This window comes from Ambystoma mexicanum, chromosome 6q (genome assembly GCF_040938575.1).
Source record: "Ambystoma mexicanum isolate Mex_15411 chromosome 6q, UKY_AmexF1_1, whole genome shotgun sequence".
Lineage (NCBI taxonomy): Eukaryota > Metazoa > Chordata > Amphibia > Caudata > Ambystomatidae > Ambystoma > Ambystoma mexicanum.
This window is the reverse complement of record NC_090937.1, coordinates 1,375,992,763-1,376,018,873: the sequence shown is the minus strand read 5'-3', so window position 1 is coordinate 1,376,018,873 and position 26,111 is coordinate 1,375,992,763. Positions and strand designations below refer to the sequence as shown.

Sequence of the window (26,111 nt, the reverse complement as noted above, 5' to 3'; positions counted from 1 at the left end):
AAACCGCCTTGTTTGCGATGAAGCTCAATGAATTTTGAGCCTTAATTGTACAATTGATCTTGAATAGCTATAAAGGAATCTATGGATGGTTTAAGAGGGTGGATCTTGAATAACTAGAAAGGAATCTATAGATGCTGTAGGAGGGTGGATCTTGAATAGCTAGAAAGGAATCTACGGATGCCTTAGGAGGGTGGATTTTGAATAGCTAGAAAGGAATTTATGGATGCTTTAGGAGGGTGGATTTTGAATAGCTAGAAAGGAATCTATAGATGCTGTAGGAGGGTCTATTTTGAATGGCTAGAAAGGATCTATGGGTGCTTTAGGAGGGTGGATCTTGAATAGCTAGAAAGGAATCTATGGATGCCTTGGGAGGGTGGATCTTGAATAGCTAGAAAGGAATCTATGGATGCCTTGGGAGGGTGGATCTTGAATAGCTAGAAAGGAATCTATGGATGCCTTGGGAGGGTGGATCTTGAATAGCTAGAAAGGAATCCATGGGTGCCTTGGGAGGGTGGATCTTGAATAGCTAGATAGGAATCTATGGATGGTTTAGGAGGGTGGATCTTGAATTGCTAGAAAGGAATCTATGGGTGCATTAGGAGGGTGGATCTTGACTATTGGTAAGGAAATTGTAAGATTGGTTAAATCTATCGTTCCATTCAGTGGCAGTGTTTGTGTGTGTGTTTTTCATTTTTTTCATTTTTTATTCCATGGTTTCTTGTCTCAGGCCGGGTTTGCAGAAGACATCTTTTCGGGACAGACTCTACAGCTGCAGCAAGAAACCATGTAAGCCACCCACTCTTTTTGTGGTCCCGCTTCCTAATGTGGTAGCACACATGTAGCTCCTGTTCACCTGCTCCTGTTTGCTTTGGATGCCACAGCCTCTCACTAAGGCAAGTCTGTGGCATACTCCGAACTGTGATAGAAACACCAAACTGTCCTTTGCTTAATTTAATGTTCCATAAAAATACTGTAGAGGAGCAGCTGTATACCTATGCAGGAGACCCCACACTCCTTCCTCCTATAGGTTGGAGAAATTAGACCGTGCCATGTTTGACACCTGCCGTTGTGTCAATACCGCAGCCTGTGTACGAAAGAAGATACCTATTGAGACAACCTTACGGAATGTATCCCTGAAGTGATGACAACCTAAGGGAGGAACTCCATGAAGGAATATGAAAAAGAGTAAAGAAAGAGGCTAGCGATATCACAAAAGGCATATACGATGTGCCGAAGGTACTGGCTGAAGAGGATGTATGGATCCTAAAGAACCTAATGATGAATTGGAGAACCAAGGAAACTTTTAACTACGAAAAAGATTGCACTTGCACGGCGTGCTGCAGAAAATCAACCGTTTAATAACTGTAACGCAAGGTAGACTAAGTCATAATAGAAGCTGGCTATGCGTAGTAAATAGAATGCAGGTGAAGCCGCCATTGTATAGAAGCTGGACATCGGTATCATGAATTCAGTAAGCCAGGACCCATGAAGAGGGAAGGGAAACTGTGTCGCAGCAAGAGTAAGCAGAATCGTGGAGCCGCATGACAAGGTTGTCGGGCCTGGAGTCAAGACAGAATCAGCCAAGGTCGGCTATCTATACTGGAAAGGGACAAATGTGCAAAGGCTGAATCATCCCTTGTTAAGGTGCAAGGAAAGACCCCCAAGAGTGGCAAGTTAATTCATTTAGAGAATTTAAAACCTGCCAAATGGACAAAATTGTGGTTTCCTGTCACGTGGGCCAAAGATGAAAATAGAGTTCGGACTGGAGTCCCAGAACACGATGGTTAGTGCTCTCACTTCCATGGATTCTAAAGACAAGGATACTTTGCAAGGCCAAGTTCAAAGATAATCTTCATGGCAGAAGGCATGGGTGATGATAGATGCTGGATTAATTGGGTTGGGAGGTAGTGTCAAGCCCCATCTCCTTGCACCTGGGTCTGGGCTTACGTGCTGCTAGGTGAACCGAATGTTCCAGACCTGGCGCAAGTGTGCCCTCCAATTATATTAGTCCATCTATCGAAGTACCTTAAAGTTTGAAAACCAATGAGAACCCATGTATCTAATGTTTTTGAAGATGACATGCTGTAGAGGTAGGCACATGTTGTCAACCTGATAGTCGGCAGCCAACCACACTCCTAGTCTCTATAGAAGCTCTACTTAGATGGTCCCCTTAAGCCAACCCCGATCCTTGATAGGTTTTTCATTATGGCATCACCTCTGACGTTTTTGTTGATATAAAAGCTATTGTTTGTGTAAAAGTCACTGAGAGAACCTGAGCGTCCATCCGTTGATGTTCGTTGTAAACTCCCTGTTTTAGATAAATGTTAATAAAACAGTACTTGTCCATCTTCCTGAGTTGTTTCGGTTATTTGAATTTGGAGTTATTCTGTGTGAACCCATCCATTGCATGCATGTTCCTAAAGGGATATAAGCTCAATACTAATGTCACATCAAAGTTGTGTAGATATGCCCCATGCAATCAAAGCACATCTGACCAACCAAAATAGAGCCACAGTTGGGGGCGTGAGGGGGGGGATGCCAGAAGTAAGAAGACGAACATAGCTTAAGTGGTTCACAAATATTTTATTTAAATAATAGAGGATTGTGAAAAGGTCTCACTATGCCTAGTCCTAAGAGTGGTTTCCCTGCCTTAACAAATCAAACTAATGTGACAGTTGTCAGGAAGCCGACCAATAAAGAAACGTCCACAGTCTGTGTCCGAAACCTATTCTGACCCTCACATTCAAATGATTAAAAAATACTACTCTGTAAAATAAAGAGCAAATGCCAGGGGAACAAACTCTTTCCTGGACGTGGTATGCCAGTGGCATAAACCCATCCCTGGTCTTCGTATGCCAGGGGAACAAATCCTTCCCTGGTCTTCTTATGCCAGGGGAACAAATCCTTCCCTGATCTTCTTATGCCAGGGGAACAAACCCTTCCCTGGTCGTCTTATGCCAGGGGAACAAATTCTTCCCTGGTCTTCTTATGCCAGGGGAACAAACCCTTCCCTGGTCTTCTTATGCCAGTGGCACAAACCATTCCCTGGTCTTCATATGCCAGGGGTACAAACCCTTCCCTGGTCTTCGTATGCCAGGGGGTAGAAACCCCTTCTCTGGTCTTTCCTATCCTTTCAGTGTACCAGGGGAAACATCTCCAGCCCTGGTCTTTCCTCCATTCTATGGACTAAATTGGTGTGTAGAAGAGTCTCTTTCCTCTGGTTAGAATCTTATCTGTGCCCCGTTTCCTTACCTTGTCTTGTTGCCCAACCGCCTTGTTATGCAACTCGGTTTATGGCACACTTCATCGGTCTGTGATGAGGAAGAGGGGTAGTCAAGATGGATTGTCCCCACCTTTACTATCTTTCTTCCTTTTTTGTAACTCGTGGTGTTTTCAATCTTGAATAACCAATATTTGTTATTTTCCCTGTTGTTGCTTTTCCTGGTCTCAGCCTGCCCCTCATTTTGTCTCCACGCCCGCCCTGTCTGTGTGTGACTCACCGGTGTCAGCAGGCTTCAGCCGCCTTTCTACCAGGTTACCGGGTCAACTTGTCCTGTCGTCTCCCTCCCCCTTCTACTTCTCCATTGCCACCTTGTCCTCAGCGATGTCCACCATCCTGCAGTTGCCTCAGGTGAGCTTCAGAGCACTCGGCTTGCTTTGCCTGCTGCGGTACACACACTGAAGCTTCTCTCCGGTCTCTGGTGTCTCCACGGTCTGCCACTCTTGCTATAGTTCGGCCTGTGCACCAGAGCGAGTCTCCTGTCCCACACAGTCTGTTCCGCGCCTTCCTGAGTGTGCATCCTCCAGGGGATTTGTCGTCCTTGCTTGCTCGCTCGGTCACCTCTATCACTGTCACTACTTCCACAGTTGTCCCTCCACCTTCCACTCCAGCCGTGACTCTCGAGCCCGCTGCTATCACCATCACCCACCTGTGTGCCATGTGTGTGCCATCCTTCTCTTTTTATGGTTGGCCTCTCCAAAGAAACAAAAAAGGGACTCCTATAGAATGTGTGGTGTACCTCATTTTCTTCCTCCAGAGCGAGTCTGTGTTTTTGGAGTGCCACATCGCAGGGGCCAATCTACAAATATACATATACCCATATGGTATGTTGACCCTTTCCTCAGGGGCTTTTGGGGAAACTCCCAACAATTTTATGGGTTTTGGTATGGCGGCGCAATTGTGTCCTCGTGGTTTTTTGGAACGATTTTCTCTTCCTCGTCACAGCAGTCAACATGCCAATACTGTAATTCTAGGATAATTTTGACTTAGGATAATTATAACTTCTCCAAAATGAAAACCACCTGGTTTAAAACACGATGTGATCTACAGAAGGATATTCTTGTAGGGTCCAAATTGAGATACAATGTTTGCCATTTCTAATCTTCTGATTCATTTTCCACTATGTGTTTTGCTCATATACGTTTTCGTTGACCGTGATTTATTGTATCAAAGACAAAAGCAGTGCACCTATCTAGATTGTGTTGCAATCCCTAAATTGAGCAGTCCTAAAACAAAGTGAAAACGCACTTAAGTAGGTTTTTTGGAAGAACATTGTTATGCACACACCTCCTGTATTTTGTCATCTTTAAAGTTAAACTTGCTTTTGTTTCTGTTAGCGTCGATATGGGGAGTGTGCAAAGGAAAGTCTGACGTGTGATGCAGCCGATCTCCTCTTCTAGTGGGTTTGATGAGGGGAGGAGGGAGTAGTGTTGTCGCGAAATAGGGCTGGTGCAGTGTGCGCCTGCCTCGACCAATTAAGTGTTTGGATTCAGTTGTGGACCAGTGCCCTGTTGTCGATGCTTGGGACCTGGTCTAGGAGGGTCTGCAGAGGAGTCTCTGGAGGGTGAATGCCTCCTCTTGCAGACAGCGTCCACATTCTCCTTTTCCTCTCTGCCGGACCCCAGGGAACTTGCACTGGTGCTCAGGGATAGAAGACCACGATTTGAGATTGTGGGCTGATGCTTTATTAGGATCTAGGGAGAGGAAGCAGCTAGCCAGGTGGCCAGCTCAGCCTCTCCTCTGGGGTCTGACATTTGTTTTCCTTCAGCTGCTGCCCTAAACCCAGTGCCCGCCCTTCCACTTTCCTCACTTGGCCCTCCTTATATCCATTTCTATGCTGGCTTTTACCAGCAAAGCACGTTCCAGTGAGGATAATTAACTCGATAGTGGCAGGATGACTTTTTGAGTTATTTCTGAACAGTTCCTGAGATGGCCGTAAACAATGTGGCCAGAATGCAAACATATTTCCATCCTGCATTCAGCTGGGAGCAAGTGCAGTTTCTTCAAGGCTGGTTTAGTGGGTCTGACTGCCTGAGATTATGGCATGCTATGGTGGCCTTCTTTGGAGTAGGTGGCGATGTGTTAATTTCTTTTGTCAGTACATGTGTGAGTGTGAGGCGTTGTGGCAGTCTAGTCAGTATCTAGTCAGCTTGATTCAGTGATTAGACTGGAGAAAGCGAAGGCCTTCCCTAGTTTTGGAAATTAGTAGTTTCTATTTTTCACTGCAACATTTGTGGTGCGCGGTACAGGGTTGATTTGAAGAGAATTTCCATTATTTTTAAATTGAGATACAGGGTTCGCCCAATGTTTCGAGCCAATCGGTTACCCTAAAGTTCTTTGAATGACTCGCCTTTAAATTCTGTTATGGGAAATCCTATCATTGTGTGTTTAAAGAAGTTAAATGCAGTTCACTGTTACCTCTGAATGTACAGTGCCATTTGAGGGAATCCCTTTTTTTCTTCAATACCTGGTTCCACGCAGATATGCTTCTTAGATATCTGGGCAGTTCGCTTGTTTTTATTGCAAAGCTGTAACTGGAAATTTGATTTGTTTTTATTTTCAAAGTGTGAGATGGTGAGTAGTAATATTTTTGAAACCCCCACTAGTCCCAATTCCCTCCATAACATATTAAACTATCTACCTGAATCTGTCTCTACATTATTTTGCTGGACAAGCATGTTTCTTCTTCGTCAACATGAAACCAGCCTTACTTCTTGAAAACTCGTCCTTGGCAAAGATGTTGGACTGAATTTTGGGTGAATCGAATTCACTCGAATTTTCCCCACAAAAAAAGTAGTATTTATTTTATTATTTATGGTTGTACATTAGAGAACACATCCCCGCAGTGGCTCTATGCATTTTTATATGGCTCTAAAACACTCTATGCGTTTTTACATTCTTTCAAAACGCTCCTCCCCAACCAATGCTAAACATGATATGGTTGGCGTGAGGCCTGGCGGGTGGCAGTATTCCTGAATCCCACTATTTTAGGTTTGTGGTGGAATTCAGGAGACAGAAGTGACCTGCAAATGTTCCTGCTGGACTGCGATCAGTCTGAATTGCCTAAATATGCAGTACTCCATTCAGGCCATTCATATTTGTGCACATCAAATAGTCTGGCTTAGCTGGCCCCATGATGCCAACAAAAATATGGTGGAAAATGCAGGCTGATGTTCTGTTACATATCTTGTCATGCCCGAGCATTTAAGGTTCACCAGCTGTAATATATAGACCTCTATGGCTACTTTTAGCAGTCCATTGGCCCTTTCCTTTGCCAGAAACTAAATCAACTTCAACTAGGCAGGGTAGATGAAGTATACACATGATGCTTAGCTCTCAAAGAATATTGCCATGGGCAGAACAGTGGGGGGCATGGATCGAAAGAGCTGAGAGCTATTTGGCTCAGGGGTATAGCCTTGAAGAGCCTTGTTACCATGTCACCAACTGCTTCCAGGAACTACTTTTGGCTGCACAAGCTAACTGGTTCCACACAAATATGCCTATCTGATATTCAATCTATGTGTCTAGCAATGTGTTTACAATTTGCATTTGATTTATTTGCTTTATTTATTTATTTATTGGTTTTCACAGCGCCGAAGCCAGCAGGCATCAGGGCGCAACAGGGAATACAGGACAAACAAGACAAAAACTCTTAAAGAAATCTATCCTTATCTTCAATTTTGTTCAAGTTTTGACTGGATTGTGTGTTCATTTAAATAAATGGGTCTTCAGCTTTTTTCTGAAGCTTTGGTAGTTCCTTTCTCATGACAGGGAGTTTGGAAAGTTCTAGAAGATATTTAAGGCATGGTTGGCCATATGTACTGGGCACCGAGTTGCAGTTTGTACCTCGTGTTAGATTTGTGGCGTGCTGTGCATTAGCGCCTCCTTAGGAGCGAGGTGGCCTGAAAGGAAAATGTGGAAGAGATAACATAGATTGATGCAGCGACCAACCGATCTGGTGGCATTTATAGACTTAGCAGCAAGACGAAAGAGCTGATGGGAAAGAACTGTAAATAATAAAGGGAAAAGAATGCAAAGAGCAAGTAACATGCAAAGAAATGTAACGCAACATGGCAAGTGACTGAAATGAATCAACAGAAACCAGCACCAATAGAGAGTAGGACAGAGCAACATAGAAAAAAAAGTGGGGTTATGGCTTGTGTATTCTCGGGTACATGCCACAGGTTAGAAAACCAAGGCAAACTCGACCATCTTTAAGGCGCTCCAGGGAGGCTATTGTGATGAGTGCATCTTTCAGTGTTAAAGCAAAATACTAAAGTAGCATTTTCTTTGCATTTCTTCCTGTGGGCTCATTTTATTTTTAAGTTATCCATTAAATATATACTGTCCCGAGTACTCCACAACGATACTTCAACAGCTCCGAGGTCATAAGGAGTAGCTCCCGGTTTCTGGTAAATTCTGACAACCAGGAGCTACTTCCGGCTCCTGCTCCATGAATTCCAATTTCGACCCCTTAGCGGCAGATTTTGAAGACAAAAAAAATACAAATATTCAAACCGGACACCTCCTATATGGATGTGGCCTGAACAATAAAACCTACATCAACTTTCTCAGGAAACATTAAGATCCTACAAACAGAACCTTACTTTCCCAAGAGAAACGGAAAGAGTATACAATGCCTGGACACCACTATTTCCGATGGAAGGAATTACGCCCACTATTGTGTAGTGGAAACCAACCGTAACAAATACCTGCGCAGAATAAATGTACCTGAAAGACACAAAAAATGATCTATTATCTATGTCCAGGCCAATCCAATTTAAACGTATATGCTCCAACAGGAAGATCAGGAACATCAACTTACTTCACGCTGTGCATTCTTCTTGCAAAAGGATCACAAAGCCAGAAAAATGGACAGAGAATTTGGAGAATTTGTTTTAAAATGGCATAAAAGCATCTGATGAAATGTCTTAACGCTCCCTCATAATGAGTACATTTTTACCAGATCAAGCAAATGGGGCTGGGACCGTACCCTGGCAATGTAAGGAGCTGCAGTACCTGCCAACTCTGCTGCGTCACGTTTACGATAACCCCACATAAGAGAACATTGCAGATACAAGAGACATACCACTGCAAATTGTCCAATGTTGCATGTCCCATCCAGTGCAAGAAGCGCCTGCAAGGAAGGTAAGTAGGAGAAACTTGCCAGAAACTATGCGAAAGAATAAGTCTTGCATACATACACCATCTTGTACCGCAAAACAGGTCACACCTCACACAGAATGGGCGCACACTGCAGGACCTATCCGTGATTGTCCTGAAAGCTGGCCTCTTAAACAACACACAAAAGAGGATGTGGGAGCGCAAATATCTGAGGTGCCCAGCCTTAAAAATGTCAGTCTAAATGTAGATGTTGGATTTATGAAACACTATAGCCAACTTTGAGAGCGGGACCATCGAGGCAACCACATCAAGACAACCTGCCAGTATCACAAATCATGTACAGCTGTTGGACAACGTGTTGAAGAACCCTGAAAGTTTGGAGATATAGGACACAAATAATAGCAACTTCTGATGTCGTTGCTGAAGTGTTTGGCGCCCATGATCGATAATGCAGTCCACAGAGTTAACAGTGGATATTGCACGAGTTCCAATTTATTTTTGTATTTGCCAGTTTGTATGCAAGCAGGGAAGGCCTTCTCTAGAATGAGACACCATAAGATACACTTGGACATTGCACCACTTAAACGTTGGGGACATTTCTGTTTTGTTTCCATGGGAATTGCAATTACTGCGGGTAATTGTATGGGTGTGGAGTCCAGGGAGATGCAGACAAACGTTTTATTTGGTTTAAGAAATGGCATTTGAAATCTACGGCACATGTGAAAAACCTGACTCTGGTGGAGATTGAAATGACGCAATCTTCTTTAAGTTGTTTTTTTAATCTTGCATTTCGGATTTCTCTACAGTCCCGCTGATCTTCTTTTAATACTTATGGGCCCCACTTATCAGACACTCTGCGCATAAGTGTTTGTACAAATTACACACTACATTCAAAACATTGTGCGAAAAATTGCTGTGCTGCTAAAAAGACAATTCTCAGCGCTACTGGAGTTGAGCACTGTTTTAAATGCAATGAGTGCAAATATGTGTCTGTTATCCCAAATGTGTTCTCCCCTAGACGGAGAAGGCAACCTTCTGAGGACTGAGTACTCAATGTATTATCCCCTAGACGGAGAAGGCAACCTTCTGAGGACTGAGTGCTCAATGTGTTATTCCCCTAGACGGAGAAGGCAACCTTCTGAGGACTGAGTACTCAATATATTATCCCCTAGACGGAGAAGGCAACCTTCTGAGGACTGAGTACTCAATGTGTTATTCCCCTAGACGGAGAAGGCAACCTTCTGAGGACTGAGTACTCAATATATTATCCCCTAGACGGAGAAGGCAACCTTCTGAGGACTGAGTACTCAATGTGTTATCCCCTAGACAGAGAAGGCAACCTTCTCAGGACTCTGCATACTTTTACTGGCCAGACAATAGAGTTTGAAGTGAAAGAATCTCTATGCCTTTTTGTGTATGTAAAGGCGTGGCCAGTGCTTTGATTTTTGTTGCTTTTCAGTTTTGGCTACTCTGAAGCACCAAAGCAAAATCTACGAGCTAAAACTGACTGCATCGGAGAACAGCTAGGTGAGCGAGAACGTTTGTAGGTGCTGTTTGGTTATTTTCTTACCCATTGACTGCCCACAGCCCTGCTAATACTTATAGCCATTTCTAACCATTCACTGTTCCTCCATGTCCAAACCGCATCCTCCTGGGATCTTCTTGAGCTAGCTTTATAAAGCAGTTCATCAAACTTTGTGCTTAAAGTGTCTGCCAGTGTTATTTCAAAGGCATCGTCTCTGAGAGTTAATAGCTTAACTGGAGCTGTGAATGTGCTTATGGTGTAATATGGCTTAACCGAGCATGCTTTCTGCCACTTGATTTATAAGTGGTATGTGTGTCCTTCAATGAAGTCCTGTCAACAACCAGCGTTGGCAAAACCAACAGTTTTGGCTTGTCTATAGGCATTTGATTTGCCGGGCACTGCTTTTGTGACCAGTGGTACTCCCACATTTTGCTATCATTAATGGCCAGTTACCACCATGACCGTGCTTGGCAAAGCCTATCCCATGCCTACGCAATAGCCAAAACTGATGGTGTGGTATAGTTCATGGGACTTCAAAAGGTTATGGATTTTGGTCTCAGAATATTCGTTTTTGTTAGTCCAATAAACTGTATGAAAACATGAACTTTCTAGAAGAATATTTGAATATTTTCTATTTATATAGCGCACACATCCAATTAATTTTGATGGCTTATATTGTATGTGGGTGCTCCATTATATATAGAATAATGTACCCCTTAAGTATGTGTTAGATGTGAAATCTTCTTTTTCATATAAAGCCTGAGCCTGAAAGCAGATTGCTTTATTTAGCACAGAAGTACTTATTCGCTTATATCTTATTTCTAACTTGCCAAATAAAAACAAAAGTATTTTATATTTTCTGTTGTGATTATCCAAAAGTTAGAATGTATTTCAGTGGAAAGGTGCAGCTATTGAGGCTAGGCAGCACGTTATACAATATTAATAAATAGTTTCGATGAACCACAGAGAGTTGTTGGGGTGTCTTCTATGTACAGTTAATGATAATGATGTGTTATTTATATAGTGCCTTAATCCAAAGCGCTTTACAGAGCACATATTTACATACAATATCACCCAACCGAAATTGGTACTTGTTTATCGACCTCTGCCGGGACTCGAACCTGCGACCTGCAGATCACAGCAGCGAGCGCTCATCCCGCCGAGCTATCTTGCCGGCATAAGTTGAACGAGGTCAGAACTTTACTGAATTATACATTGTATGACGTCATAGGATCTTATTTTTTTCTGCTTCTGGGTGCTAGTTGTTTTTCTAAGCAGATGGCCATATCTGTATGGGATCCCCAGCGATGTGCCCATGTAGCCTCTCCACAAATACTTGCTGCATATGCTCACTTCATATATGTCATGGTGCCTTTCGTGGGCATTTAGTGAGTTTATCAATGCTTCCAATTTTGGCAGCTATCGGGAGAGAGATGGCATCATTTGGACGCAGTACCACTGCGGTTAAGTTGGAGCGTCAGGATCTCCTGGATCATGAGGCGCCCTTTCATTCAATTCAGAATGTGCGGTAGCTGTGGGTTGCTATGGCGACATGCCCTAAAAGGAGCCCGATGATAACGGAAAGTGCAGTATTGCGAGCATCTTCACCAGGGGGGGTAGGCCGGCCAGTGAGCGAGTCCACCCCACGCGTCTCGGCGCCAATGCATTCCAAGAGAAGGAAGTCAGTCTGCATGACTTGAGTGTCATCCTTTGGACTACACCACCAGATTGTAACGGTCTGGGGGGACATGCCAGTCTGGAAACCTGCCCCCCTGTGGAATAGACTCCTAGTACCCATACAGGTGTGTTTGATTTGTATCGCACCCTCTGCAAATCTCAATTGCTTAAACATTGTGTTTGGATCGCACCTGTTTCTGGATTTCCAGGGGTCGGCGGGTTTGAGCCGAGCCCTGAAGGACGAGAGGATGTTTGTGTGTCTCGGGTCATCTGGGAGGCTGTTACACAGGCGGGGAGCCATGGCAGTATCCAGTATACTGTACACATAACGCCAATCTCCATGAGGGTAATTAAATGAACACGCAATTCCAAAAGCTGCGCGGGGAAAAAACACACACACACACGCACGCACGCACGCGCGCGCAACGCACGAGCCCCGGCCACTCCCTGGTAAATTCCCTGCACTCCCTAAATCTACCATCGCACAGGTGTGTTCATTTACAAGTGAAATTGGCACGTTCTTAGCTGTTTGAAGTCAAGTCAGCCTGCACCACAGCAGTACTGGGCAGCGTGACGTTACCGTGTGCTGAAGCTGCACTAAGGCAAGTATGTCGGCAATGGCTTGCTTCTGTGTGGTCCATTTGTCAGCAAAAAAATAATAATAAAAATATATATAAAAATGAAGCCTCTCTCATTTATTCTCCTTTTGATGTGAATTGACTTATAATTGTTGCATTGCACCCTACTTTCTTTTGAATCCTCCTTTCATCCTGGCGGTTGGAGGTCTCTGACTGGAGGGTTCTTTTTGGGCAATGGGCCTTCCACTGTTCCTGATAGGAAGAGTGGGCTGCTTAGTGCAGGACTTTCATCTGACTTGATCGTGAAGCAGATCCTGGCCTGCACAGTGTGCCAGCGGTTGTTTCTCGGGTGGCTGTTGACCAGGGGTGTTGCTAGGTCTGGAAAAGATCTGGGGCTACACTAATAGCGGGACTGTCAGGACTCGGGACTCGCCAGCCTTTTGGTTGTAGCCCTTTAGCTTCTATCCAGGGCTACAACCAAAAGACCCGGGGCTATAACCCCCTGAGCCCCTGCCTAGCAAAGCCTCTCTGCTGGTGACCAATTTGCATGGTATCCGTCCAAAGCTGAGTTTGCTTACAGTGTTTTGGACTTGTTGTGGTCTCTGTATTTGGAAGGCAGGGAAGAACTCGTATAGGACATTCCAGAAGTTGTCTGGTTGGAGCTAAAGTACATGCATCAATGATTGGCTTTGAGTGTACTTGGCTGTCTTACTGCTGATATGTCTGGTGCTGAGCATCCATGCCGGTTGCATTTGACTGAACTGTTGTTGACATCATATCCTGCTGAGAGGCTGGTCCTGTGGCTTCACTTATCATAGGTTCACTCTCTCATAGGTTCTTTGTGCTGATTAGCTCCACTTACTTCTGCTCTTTCCTCTTCTTGCGCTAATTGATCTCTGGTGTCTGGTGCATATGTGTCACTTTCACATCGCTGTCCCTTTAATACTTCAATATGTTTGAGGGTAGTGATCTAGGTTAGAACTAATGCTCTTGATTTTTGTGCGTGCATCTTTTGTACCAATTTGACTTTTGGAGAGAAGATTTTCATTGCTAACTTTGGATAATTTGAGTGGTTAATGGGGTCTGCTTTTCTGCGGCAACCAGAGAAGTATTATGTAGATTTTGGTTGGGTCAGTGGCTCTCTGTTATGGTGTCAACATGATGAATACCACTTACATGCTTTTTGTGTGTTTTAATTAACCATTTACTGGTAATTCAAAAACCATTAAGTCATTTTGGTGATCTTCCAAAGTGTTACAATAGAAGCAAAAGCACATCTTGATTGGGATTGTTCTTATATGACATGATAGGTTATTTATAACGCGCTTAATACTCAGTTTTCTAAGCGTGGACCCGGGGATCGAACCCGTGTTGCTCTGTTGTCTAGCTTCCAAGGTGAGCACGTTGCCTCTGAGCTATCCTCCCGAGACTTATTAGAGTTACTAGTTGGTTCCTCATAAATCATATGTGTTCAAGCAGATTCACCTCTTGCTTGAGTTGCCATGGGTGCCTTGTGGTCACCTTGTACTAAATCCTCAAAATAAAACGTTTCAAATAGATTCCTCGTTGTTAGATGGATTCCTCCCTTTTTAATACATTCCTCAACTTATTTAGCAACTCAAGCAAGAGATGAATCTGCTTGAAGACATATGATGATGGCATCTGGGAAGATGAATGGAGTAAGTGAGGCATATCGGAGTCGAGTATGTGCTTTTCCAGATATAGATTTTACAATGTTGGCAGGGGTGGGGTCTTCTTAAATGGGTGTCCTTTAGGGCAATGGCGATGGTGGACACGTCTTCTTGGACCTGCATTTCCCCCCCTAGGGCTGGGTCTGCAACGTTTGGCTTTCCAGATGTATTGGATTACAATTCCCATCAGCCCAGCCCTCATAGGGATCATGGGAGTCTAAGTCCAAAACATCTGAAGAGCCACAGATTACCGAGCCGTGACCTAGGGATTTCACAAGGGGGCATGGCAGCGGAGATCATCTTCGACTCAACACTCTCCTTCTCTCCTCACATCTCAGACGTCTCTAAGAAGTCACACTACCAGTTGCACCTCCTCAGAGGTATTCTTCCTCTCCTCTCCTTCCCCCTCGTCTCCAGAGCTCTGGTTCTCTCTAAGCTGGACTATTGCAACAGCCTCTATCTTAATCTGCCTGCCTCTACTCTCCGCCCTCTGCAACTTATCCAAAACAGGACTGCGAGACTTGTCCTTGGCCTCAAGCCCAGGGATCGTATCTCTCCAGGACTGAAATCTCTGCACTGGCTCCCAGTGGCTGCAAGGATTAAGTTCAAAATCCTCTGCATTATCCACAAGGCCTTCTGGGGACTGGGACCTCATTACCTTCAACTCTCTCTTCCTAAATACCTTCCTTCTCGGGTTCTTCGCTCATCTGCCTTCAACTCCCTCAGGGTCAGCCGCTTCTCCAAGCAACGAGTTGGTGGTTGATCTCTCTCCTCGGCTGGGGCCACCCTCTGGAACAGCCTTCCTGCCCCCATGAAACTTGAGGAGAACCATCTCTGGTTCTGGAAGAACCTCAAAACGTTCCTCTTTGCTTCTGCTTGCTCTGCCTCTCTCCCCTGCTGATATTCCCTACCGATTCGGCACTGGTTACCTGGCCACCCTTTCTGATCTTGGGGCCAGGTCCTGCTGTTTGCTCTCCTGCCCTGCCTCCCTGGCAACCCCCTGCCCTTGGGGACTGATTCTGTATCCCATCAGTCCCTTACCAGCACTTATGTCTGCTCTTACCTTGCACTTGCCACATTCAGGCCGTATCATATTTATTCTTCTTTCCCATGTACTGCACTTTTCCCCTTTCCCTACCCTCACACTTGCGCGATCTGAAAAGACACCTGGCCTAGTAGGATCGTTGTCTGTCTCCCACTGTCTTCCCCTCCCTCGCCTTGTCGCGCCTTGAAACACTTGTGTATATGCGCGTTATAAATGCCATATCATATCATATATCATGCATGGAGTGCTATCAATGTGGCGGTGTCAGTGTATCTGTCGTGCCTGAAGAATTAGGTAAAAATGTTCATATTCTTGTCTCCACAAATTGAGTTATAGAGGGTTTACATAGTCTTTAATGGCCATGAGGAGAATACCATTTGGAACAAATGTTTGCCCAGGACAATGCCTGCTAGGAAAGGGTTACTGAAGCCACGAGAGGACTGAATGGCCACTGTTCTCAGTTTGGAGAGTGTTGTTATTATGATAATTAGAACTTGTTTTCCATTACAAAAATTATCCTTAATGTAGATGTGTTTTGCTTGCTCGTCAATAAATGAAAAACAAATACCATAAAAGTTGAAACTCATCAAATGAATTATTTTGAACCACACATCATCATTTACACAATTGGTATGCTTTCAAAGTGTTTGTTAGTGTGCGTAAAAAAGTCAATTCCTCAGATTCTTCATTTCTGTGAACAGTTGTTTTTCCTCACTTGTTTTTCGTGTTGTTACCATCTAAATCCCGCCTTTGTATTGCAGTTACTGGAGAATGGGCCTCCACCTTTACCAACGTCATCGCTCCCGGAAGGTTATTATGAAGAAGCTGTTCCGCTCAGTCCTGGAAAGGCTCCCGAGTACATCACTTCCAGTAGGTGAAAGCTAAACCTATTCTGCACACTGTCTGGACACAATTTTATTTTTGCAAGTCATTGTTATGCGAGGCATCGACATCTTGCCTTTCCAGTAAAAGAACATCGTTGGTTCTAGGTCGGGTGAATGACGACCTAGATCAGGGGTCTGCTCTCCCGATGTTTTGTACTACAGCTCCCATCAGCCCAGCCATCATAGCCAATTGAGGGCAATCATGGGAGTCGCAGTCGAAAACATCTGGGGAGCCACATGTTGCAGACCCCACTTCTAGATTAATTGATAGGTCGGATAGTTGGATAGGTGAGGTGTGTCCGCTCTTAATCTGCTGCGCGCACGCGGACCTGTGATTGGATGTTGCCAACGCCTGGTGTATTTTGCTGGGGTTGGGGAAGATTATTGTACTGATTTTGTCATCTTATGTGGTGGATGTTTCCTTATAAGCTTGTCTTCAGACTTCTTTTGAAGTTTGGCAGGCTTGGTAAGGTCCCCCATGGTGTAGATTCAGGGACCTCAAGAGATCCAGAGCCCTGCCCGCTCTACCCTTCCACCCTGCTCTGACTTCCTGAGTGAATCTGATTTGGCAAGCACTTGCTCTTTCCAGATCTTGGATTCCTTCGAGGGTCGCAGTAGGTGGGGGTTGGTAAACTGAGTATAGTATCTTGAATGAAAGCGCTAGGACGACTTGTATTTGCAAGCAGACCAAATCTGTTGAAACCTTGAAACACTACATAGCGGACTGTAAAGGTTTGTATAATCGCCGGCAGCTGTACTTAGTAAGGTTTGTACATGATCTTGTAATGTTAAAAATGGAAAAACATTGGACACGCTGTATCAGTGGGTATCAAGCTTCTTTGTCCAATTGAAGAATTGGAAAAATATTGAAACCATGTTTTACATTTATAGAATGTATTTAATTGGAAGTGTAACATATTTTTGTCTTAAAGTGTAATTCACTTTAAAAACAATTCTTTACTACACTGGGAGTCTGGGATCAATTGACGGCCTTGCTCAGGTCGATTTTTTTTTTTTTTAGGACTGCCATGTTCTGTTTGCTGTATTTTGTTTCCTTAAATGAGATGACACTTGCGTTATCAGTCAGTATCCATTTATTGTGCAGATCGGAGCCCATAACTTGTTAAAACAAATCTAGTATATAATGTATTTTATGTTACTGAAAACCCACCAGCAATAGATAGGCAAGCGTGATTTTGCAGCATCCCTTTAACACCATAAATATGGAGTATAGGATGCTCAAGACACTTTCACTGAGCATCGAGGTATGGCGAGAATTTTTGTAGACTCTGCAACCTACGTGACTATTGCGGATTAAACTGTTGATCAATATCGGCCATACGGCTCATACCTGTCTTAATAATAATTACTTTTAGAGGTTCTAGAAACTGGACTTTTGAAAAATAGATTGGGGTTTGATGCAATAAACTGATTATTAACTCGGACGTCTCAATGTTCCTGTGGCCATGCATGAGAAGGCAATCTAGTCCTCTTTTTTCTTGAAATTCTGGGACTTGTAGTTTTCTTAAACTTCAAATGGCAAAGTAAAAACTACGAATCCCAGAATCCAAAACAGGAAACATGACTGCTTGGGCTTCTCAGAGTGTTCATTTTTCTTCTTATTGTGCTCCATGTAAGTGCACAATAACCCATGTGTATGAAAGCCAGTGGCCGAAAAGAAGCGGGGCACCCAGTGACATGTGGCTCTCGGTCAGAGGCGTCGCTGAGGGTTGGGGGGGCTGAGGGGACTGTAGTCCTGGGTCCTTTGGTTGTAGCCCCGGATAGAAGCTCAAGGGCTACAACCAAAAGGCTAGCTAGCCCCGAGTCCAGCTAGTCATGACATTAGCATAGCCCCCAGATCTTTTCCAGACCTAGCAACACCCTGCTATGAGAAATGTTGTAATATTGATTGATGCATATTGAAATGTTATTTTGAAGATCAAATTTTGCTTGACTGCAACAACATGCATTTTCTGTCAAATAGAATATTTATTATCTGTCTGTATTAATACAATGTTCAATAGATTCCATGTTTAAAAATTATGCATGAGGCATTCCGGTTTTCCATCATTACACCACAGTTACAGTACAACCACCTATCACTAGTACGAATGTATGAGAAGTCCCTCCCTTAGAAACAGCTAGACAGTCAATCAGGTTAGAAAGCCAATGTCCAAATACTACCTCCCTGTCGGAGTGGTGGCACATACAGACATACGGGAGGTTTATTTTCATCTCATGGCATTGGATGTGTTTGGCATTGATTCATTTCCTCCAGTTGCAAATAAGGCTCAGTTAGGTCTATACCATCAGGTTATTCCAAGTTATTCCATCAGGAGTGCCGCAATATGGTTTACCCTTCTTATGTTTGTGGCCCTCTTTTGGGTGGTTGGATTTGGAATGATCTTTGTCATCTTTCTTGTGCTGCTTCCCCTCATCCTTTTTGTGAGTGGCCCCAGAATCCTTGTGAGTGGCCCTGTTGGCAACCCACAAGTCAGCAGCTTTTGCTAACTTCTTGGGCTCAATCTCTTTTGGTACCATCAGTCTTTTTGAGGGTCCTAAACCTCTTAAAGTACTGAGAAGAAGTTTTCCCAAATCTAGCTATCAAAACTAGCTTCACATTCTCATACTCCAATATTTCAAGTTCCCCCACCTGCATTGCAGCATCAGTTGCAACCTGGGGGAGCCTAGACAAAAGCTAAGGAATAAACTGATTCCCTGTGAAACCCCGAATCCCATAGTTACACTCAAAAGCACCCAACCAATCCAAAATATCAAGTTTAGCATCATACATACTCACTGCTTCTTTGGGCAGGCAAAGCCTCTTTGGACTGGAAGACCTACAGGGCTCTGGGATAGCAACATTTTCAAGAGACAATTTCCACATTTCAAGAGCATGCTGCATTTCTAGTTCCCGGAGTTTGATCTCTTGATGTTTGGCTTCAGCCTGAGCCTGTATTCTTTTAAATTCTAACTCAACTCTCGTTATTTCAAGAGACACATATTCTGGACTCGGTGATGGACCTTGTGGGATCCCGGTGGACACAGATTGAGGCAAAAGGGCAGGTAGGGGTATAGAGGGGTTCCTATCTTGGGACTCCTCTCCCTCTTCTAAGACATTAGAGTGAGACTCTGAATTATCATCCTCAATATCAATTTCCACATTTTATGGGGTAGTAGGAGTTAGTCCTACTATCCAACCTTTGGTGATCTAACAACCTTGTAATCAATTAATTTTTCTTTCTTTTAACAGGGAGATTCCTGACTTTACACAATTCTTTCAGTTTTTCTACTGTTAGAATGAGCAGGGCTTCCTGCTTGAAGTTATCCATACTAAGCATGCTACAATTGCTATTTCTAGTGGAACTTAGCCTTGTGAATGTTTTTAGTTGAACAAAAGTAAAGAAAACACTCTAAGTAACAACTCTATAATAGATCCTCCCCACCTGCCACCAGTGTTAGGCAAGATTGTATGCAGTACCCTTTGGTGCACTACAATAATCTTGACCCCCTGGCAATAGAGACCCAACCTTTGGTATAAGTCTGAACTACACAGGTTGGTAGTGTGGTTGAGCAGCCAGGCACATCTCAAGAGGGGTCAATGTGGGCAGTAATGTTGTGACACAGGGTTTCACAATACAGTTATGCAAATAAACACGTATATGCAAGGTTTCTTGATAAAACAATTATTAATTTATTTCACAGTTATATAAGCCTTCCTTAGAAAGGGAGCAAAACATGTAACACTGAAATATACTTCAAAACACACCCTGTTTCTATAAATCAGATGATACCTATTGGGGATGGCCCTCAGACAATTCCTACACCCTTAGGTGACTTAAATAGCTGGGACACCGTGGACATTGATTTATCACTGGTACATTTAGAGAAATTCTGAGTTTGATGCAAAAGATAGACTAGAGGAATAAAACACAGGTACAAATAATTCAAAAACAAGTAAGGACTTTTGAAACCTTCCAATGCAGAGTAAGTTAACCCTTTCCTGGGGAAAGAGAAAGCACAGATTCAGAGGTAAGAAGAGTCACTCAGGGAACCAAGGCAGCCAATGTTAATTGCACAATGTCAAGGGGAGCTGAAGATCTTCTTTGCAGGTAAGTAAAAAGTCTTACACAATGTTTGTAGAAAGATGGCACATTTGAAGGGCCACAAGCTGGGAGGCTTGTGGAGGGCAAAGCTTTAGCAACTCTGCAAGGTAACCAAGACAGGTCTCAACTGAGAGCAAGCAAGGCTACACAACAAGAGGTAAGTTCTCTTAGACTTTACAGTAACTCTGGTTACAATAAATGGTTCCAGCGGGCTTTAGTTCCTGTGCAGCTCTGCAGATCCTTTTGTTCCTGGGCCACAGTCATGGGGACAAGAGGGAGGACGTGTGGGGGCTCCTGCTCTGCAATGGGACAGTCAGCGGCAGCAATGGGCAAACTTCAATTCAGCAGTCCTTCAGTGTTTCAGCTCCTCGTGTCTGACAGTAAATAGCAACACTGTCGTGCTCGGATACCACTTCAGACTTTCCTTGCTTCTGGGGTCCAGCACTCTGTAGAAGTGGCTCAGGCTTGGGCAGTCCTGCAACAGGGAAGTCCGGAGGATCTTCCTAGCGATAGGGTCCGACTTAAAAGCAACGCACACAATCAGGTGTTCCTCTCCCTGGCTCTTTGGTTCCAGCACCAACGACAGTGGAAATACAACCAGCTTCGAGAGGATGTCCAGAAGGGCTTACTTTGGAGTTGATTGGTCCCACCAACTCAAAGAGAGAAGTTGTCCTTGCAGGGTTTCTCTAGTCGAGGCGAATTTGGGGCTTCAGTACAGCAGCAGGGCTTCACCGGGCAAACCAACGGTCCAGGAGTTGCAGAAGGCATCTCTTCCAAGTTCTTCTTTGGATTCCTTCATCCAGTGGTCGACTCTGCCTTTCAAGACAAAAAGAATTGCCTTTTATGGATGTTTCTCCCATTCATTCCAGCTTAGCTGTCAATCACACAGCAGGGTGGCTGTCCTTGCCAGACAGCCAGCCAGCCAATCGCCTTTGGGTGCATTTCCAAAACCAAGAGGATTAAGCACATGGAGTTTCAGGCACCTCCCTTACTTCCTGCCACTGCTGACATCCTGGAGCCAGAGGCAAGCTTCACTTGTGAATCCTGCAGACAAAATGAACAAAGAGACCAAACCTGGTTTGGCACGCAGAGTAAATCTCAAGAAGGTCCTTTCCAACAAGAAATGGCGAAAAAAGAAGACCGGATCCATTTTAACGAAATGGCCACTCATGGCTGCCATACCGTGGCTGCGAACGCAACCCGTGGTAAAAACGCACAATGGCAGTAAAAAGGTAAACCACTGCCACCAGCCATAAATTGTAGAACGGGTAACATATAAAAATGTTACATGAGAAACTAGACAAAGGTGATACTAAGTAACCCCTCCAACACCTTATAGTAAGATAGTGTGTGCTGGGTCTAGAATGTTACCAAATGTAAGAAAAGTCAATTTCACTTCACTGCCCTTGGAAACAGTAGTTTATCCAAGATAAGGTTTTTAAACCTTTGGGAAATCTAACAGAATTCCCTGTGCCACTGCACTGAAGGTGCTGTGTAACACAATGCAAAGATGATGCCTATGGAGTTTGTCAGACTCCAAAGTTAAAAGGAAACACAGAAAATGAATCACATAAAATTTATATGAGAGATAAAAAGTCTAGCAAAAGGGCTGGGGATCTCTAAGGTAGAGGAGAATTAGCACATTTCTGAGAATTCTTTCAAATGGGAACACCACAAGTAGAGAGTGATAGCGGAGAGAAATAACCCAAGTTCCACCTGGGAAGGACAGTCCGAGAGAAAGGACGCAAGCCACGTCAGGGCCTGATCTGTGATGCTCAGCTTTAAAGAAGGAATTGTTTAGTCTTAAAAATATAAATAAAGGTACCACGGTTGCTGATCAACGAAAGTTATGTAAAGATGGTGTTAATGATTGACAGGTTTAATTTCTGAGAAAGATGAGCCATGCACTATGGTGCATGCCATCAAATCTAGCAACGTTGTGTGGAGATGAGATCTTGAGGGGGTGTATTGCCTGAGCTTGTTGACTTGAGTCTAGATTGTCTAGAGTGCTTCTGTTTTTTCATGTATGTGAGTGTCTTTATTGTTTACAGTGTTACACTGCCTGTAGATGTGGTAGCCAAAAGCACAACAATATGTAAATAGAATGTCAGCAGTGAGACACTACCGCCTGATATGTTAGGTAATGCTTGTGTATGGATTTGTAAATGTTACCTTTTGTAATACTGTTTGTGGTTTATTTCAACGTTTGTGTTAATTGTCTTGTATGTATGTTTGTATTTCTTAAGTGCATTAATTAAATTAGAGATATCTAATTTTGTATATTTGACTACCGTGTCAACTGTGCTAAATTATGCATTGATAATATGAGATGTAGGTTAGCAACATGCTGTGATGAATCGAGCATTCTGATTTATCTCGTATAAAACTCTTCAAGATGTTATAAAACATATAGAAACATCCACACAAAACATACCATAGAATAACATGGGTTATGACCAGAAGCATTGCAATTAGGTTTACATGTTACCTTGGCATTGGTAGTGTATTCCTAACCTATTTGTGGTCCTTTTTTACTGCAAGATCATAGGTAGGAGACAGTAATCCATTGAGAGGGCATCTCAATCAATCATGTTTAAGTCTTCTGACCATTGTGCAGAATAATATTGTAGATGTGAAGTTCAGAATGACTCTGAAGGCCGCGTTGATAACACTAACCAGTCATTTCTGTTCGATAAGGAACCACTTTGGCTTTCTCTTTTGAATAACCCGAAGGTGTGGGTGCGATCAAATCTTCCAACTTTAGGTATGATCATTTGGCCTTCAGAGAATGACACATCTGATACATGATACCTGAAAACAAGAGACGGGTCATGGCAGAGTCTTCACAAAGCCCTTACTTGTAACCTATTGCCATGGTTTCTTTGGTGTGTCGCAAGACAATAAGCGGAAATCTGTTGGGTTGGCGTGGGACTGCTGGCTGCATTCGGTCTAACAGTTGAACCGCATTTCTTACTTGAAGCGTCTGGCTGAACCCAGCTACTGAAGTGATTGTGAAACTGAATTTCTGTGTGAACTGGTTTCTTTGTGGAGTAGAGGACATATTGTGGTGACTCAGTTGAAGGAGTCTGACTCGTGGCTGACAATTCCAAGGGTGTTTATTACATTAAAAAGAAAAGTCCCATCAATCCCTACTGCTAAAAGGGATGTTGTCCTACCTACAGAACTAATGCTAAGGATGCTCGTCCGTCATCAAAATAAAAAGCAGTCCTCAGTCCAAACCTCATCGCTATCTGGCACAACCTCGTGGAAAAAACTAAATAGAAATATAAGCTTAAGCAGAAGCCTACCAGCTTAGGCTATATCCGGCCACTTGTCCTTTTAATCTCTCTCTGGAGATGGTTTTCAGTTCATAAAAACATTGTTCAGAAAAGAAGTGTTCTCCGTTCTCCTGTTAGCCTCTTCAGATATGTTTGTAAGTCTCTATATAAATGAAATGTCTCCAGTCCGTTTTGTGGAGGAATATCTTACTTTATTCCTTTGCCAGTCCCTAAGCCAGTCTCTATATAAATCAAATGTGTTAACTTCTTTGTATGGGAATGTTTCCCTTATTTCTTTTCCACCACCTTGACCAATTTCTGTGCAATGGATTTGTATCTTCCACAGGTTGATTGATTCCTCCAGGTTCTCTTCTCTTTATGATTGTACCAATGTAATTTATTTCTCGAGGCCTATCCTGGACCCACTGGCTTTCAAGTTTCCTAAATATCTCCAGTCATATATGTGCTTCTAGCTAAAATTCAATATTCTGGTTTCTAGCCCTCCTGTAACCCTCTGTCAGTTTTTTTCGCTGTTTCCGCTCGCCTCCCTCCAACCTGGGCAATCCTGGTACCTTCTATGCCTTTGGGTGTGCCCCAGCGGAATGGAATCTTAGCAGGGTTGTTGCTGTTCGCCCGTCTGCATGGCATCACTGCAGGTAAGCTTCATCTTCTCTTCTGCCTGATTCGGCAGAGTCTGCGGTCCTCTCATTCTCAGTGGAGGATTCGTCCCTCCAGCCTTTCCTGACCTCTGCATAGTTTCCTGGGTCCCAGACCCACCATGGCTGCAGCATGATAGCATGATCTCGCCACCAGTAAGACCGTCCTTCTGCCCCTGTCTCTTACTTGGCTGTATTGCTTTTCACAGCGCTGGCCTTCTGGCGTATGTCGTCTCTCCGTGGGCTCCACTGTGTCGACTGGCTCAGCTCCTCCAGGACTGCTGTACGTCAGAGACACTTCTGTGTAGGATTCGTCCTCAGTTCAAGGTTCCGCATCTCTGTTCTCTAGCTGCCATTCTACAAAGGGGTGTTTGCTTTTCGTCAGTTGCTGAGTTCAAGGAAATGGCAAAATATCTTTGAGCCAATTATGTAAGAGCAATGTTTGTATTTGTTGGCTGCAAAACAGAAATAACATCAGTCCATTCTATAACCCATATATGTGGACAGAATATTCTTAATTGGGAGTTTCCCCATAGAGGGGAGTCACTCCTATTCAGATCCCACTTTCTCTGACCCCTAGGGAAGGTCTTGTTTAGCGGGCTCTCCTCCCTAGTTTCAAAGGGGTTAGCTCCCCTCCTGGGAAGAAGGGACGAATTGTCCAGATTCGTTGCGTGATCCAAATTGAATTGAATATGGAACTGGAATCCTTGCTAAAAGTTTTGACATGCATCAACTGCCTGGCTGTTCCCATGTACAATGTAGATCACTCTGTGGGACCTTACCTCAATGCTTTATGGGCAACCCTTTCCCCACTGTACTCAACCCATGAAAAGATCGAGGGATAAGCCTCTGCCTGGATTTAATAACTGCTTTGCCTAGCAAGGGCTCCAGATTCCACCTTGCTAGCTCACGCATCTGCATTCACTGTGCAAACACATAGGTTAAGGAACCTGTACGAGATTCTGCAGGAACATCAGATTCTCATCTCTCAAGTGGGATGTTGGAGCCTGCCAGAGCAAACTCTCCAATATAGCATATTAACACCCGAGCATTGGGGCTCACCCAATCAGGTGGCTGGAACAGCAGGGGAAAATCCACAATCCCTACCCACTGTCCCTGCCATCCGAGGCCCTTCCCCGGATTGCGCTTTTGTCTTTTTTTTTTTTTTCTTTGCGGGAAGGCACCAGTGAACCTCTCACTGTTGCCCACCACTGCCCCAAAATGCCTGATTCTCCTCCCCCCACCCACAAACCTGCAGGACCAGAGAATTGCGCTCCGGTCCAGGTACTCCTCCTGTCTGGCCACCGCCTGTTGTCCCTTTTCCATATGGCGGTGGGCATCTTTTTTGCATTTATCATTTTTCATCAGGAGATCAGCTGGATCTCCCAATGAAAAACTGTAAAAGCCATTCGCACCCCGGGGTGCGAATGGCATTCATACCATGCCAGGAGGGCGCACATGGCCTTTTTAACGGCCTACAGCCCGATCTGAGGCCCAAGCTTCGCTGAGGCCTGCCTTAGCTCAGGCTGGCAGGCAGTTAAAGGCCATGTCCGCCCTCCGGGCAGGGCATGACCGCCATATTGGACCACCTCAATCAACCACAATGTTGCAGTGAAAAATGGCAGACTTTGATGCTTGTTTGGAGGTGTAAATATATAAAGATTGACATTTGCATCTTCTATGGCCCTTTAAAATAATTTCTAGAGTTATCGAGAGATGTCCTGTGAGATTCCATCTGCCTATGTGTATGTTGTAACAGGTTTTTCTCAATGGAAGTCTCAGCAAAGATGTCTCTCACCCCAGCTCTCTGTATTTCTGAAATGGACAATGCCTGCTTTAGATACCCCAGCACCCTGTCTTCAGGGTGCACGTTGGCAGGTGGAGAGGTGAGAGGTGACTTGACACCAAAGCACTGTTTCTGTATCTGAGATCATTTATAAAAAGTGACACATTCTCTGGATCCTAGGCCAAATGTTGCAGGGAAGGGAACCAAGTGTATTTAATTTTGGTAGCCACGTTTTGATCATGGTGCGCAGATGCTCACACTCACACAAATACACAAACACGTTTGTTTGGAGTAGGGGTAGTAAGAGATGGGGATGGAAAATGGGGGGGGGAAACTCCCAATATAGAAAAAGGATGGGTGCTCGACCTTGGTTGCCCCAAAACATTATGACCAATATTCAATCAACCAAGCGGAGGTTGATCTGACAACATACAACCTCTTGGTCGGTCCCATAGAACATTCATGTGTGGTTTCCGACTGT

General features: G+C 44.0%; 1 protein-coding gene across 4 annotated transcripts in view; it reads left to right on the top strand.

Annotated features, from left to right (window-relative positions):
• AFAP1 (actin filament associated protein 1) overlaps positions 1-26,111 on the top strand; it is a 551,057-nt gene that overhangs the window by 281,435 nt on the left and 243,511 nt on the right. For all 4 annotated transcript variants that reach the window (XM_069632010.1, XM_069632009.1, XM_069632011.1 and 1 more), the window contains exon 4: positions 15,682-15,790. In XM_069632010.1, the coding sequence (XP_069488111.1) occupies positions 15,682-15,790 (109 nt within the window). The remainder of the gene's footprint in view (positions 1-15,681; positions 15,791-26,111) is intronic.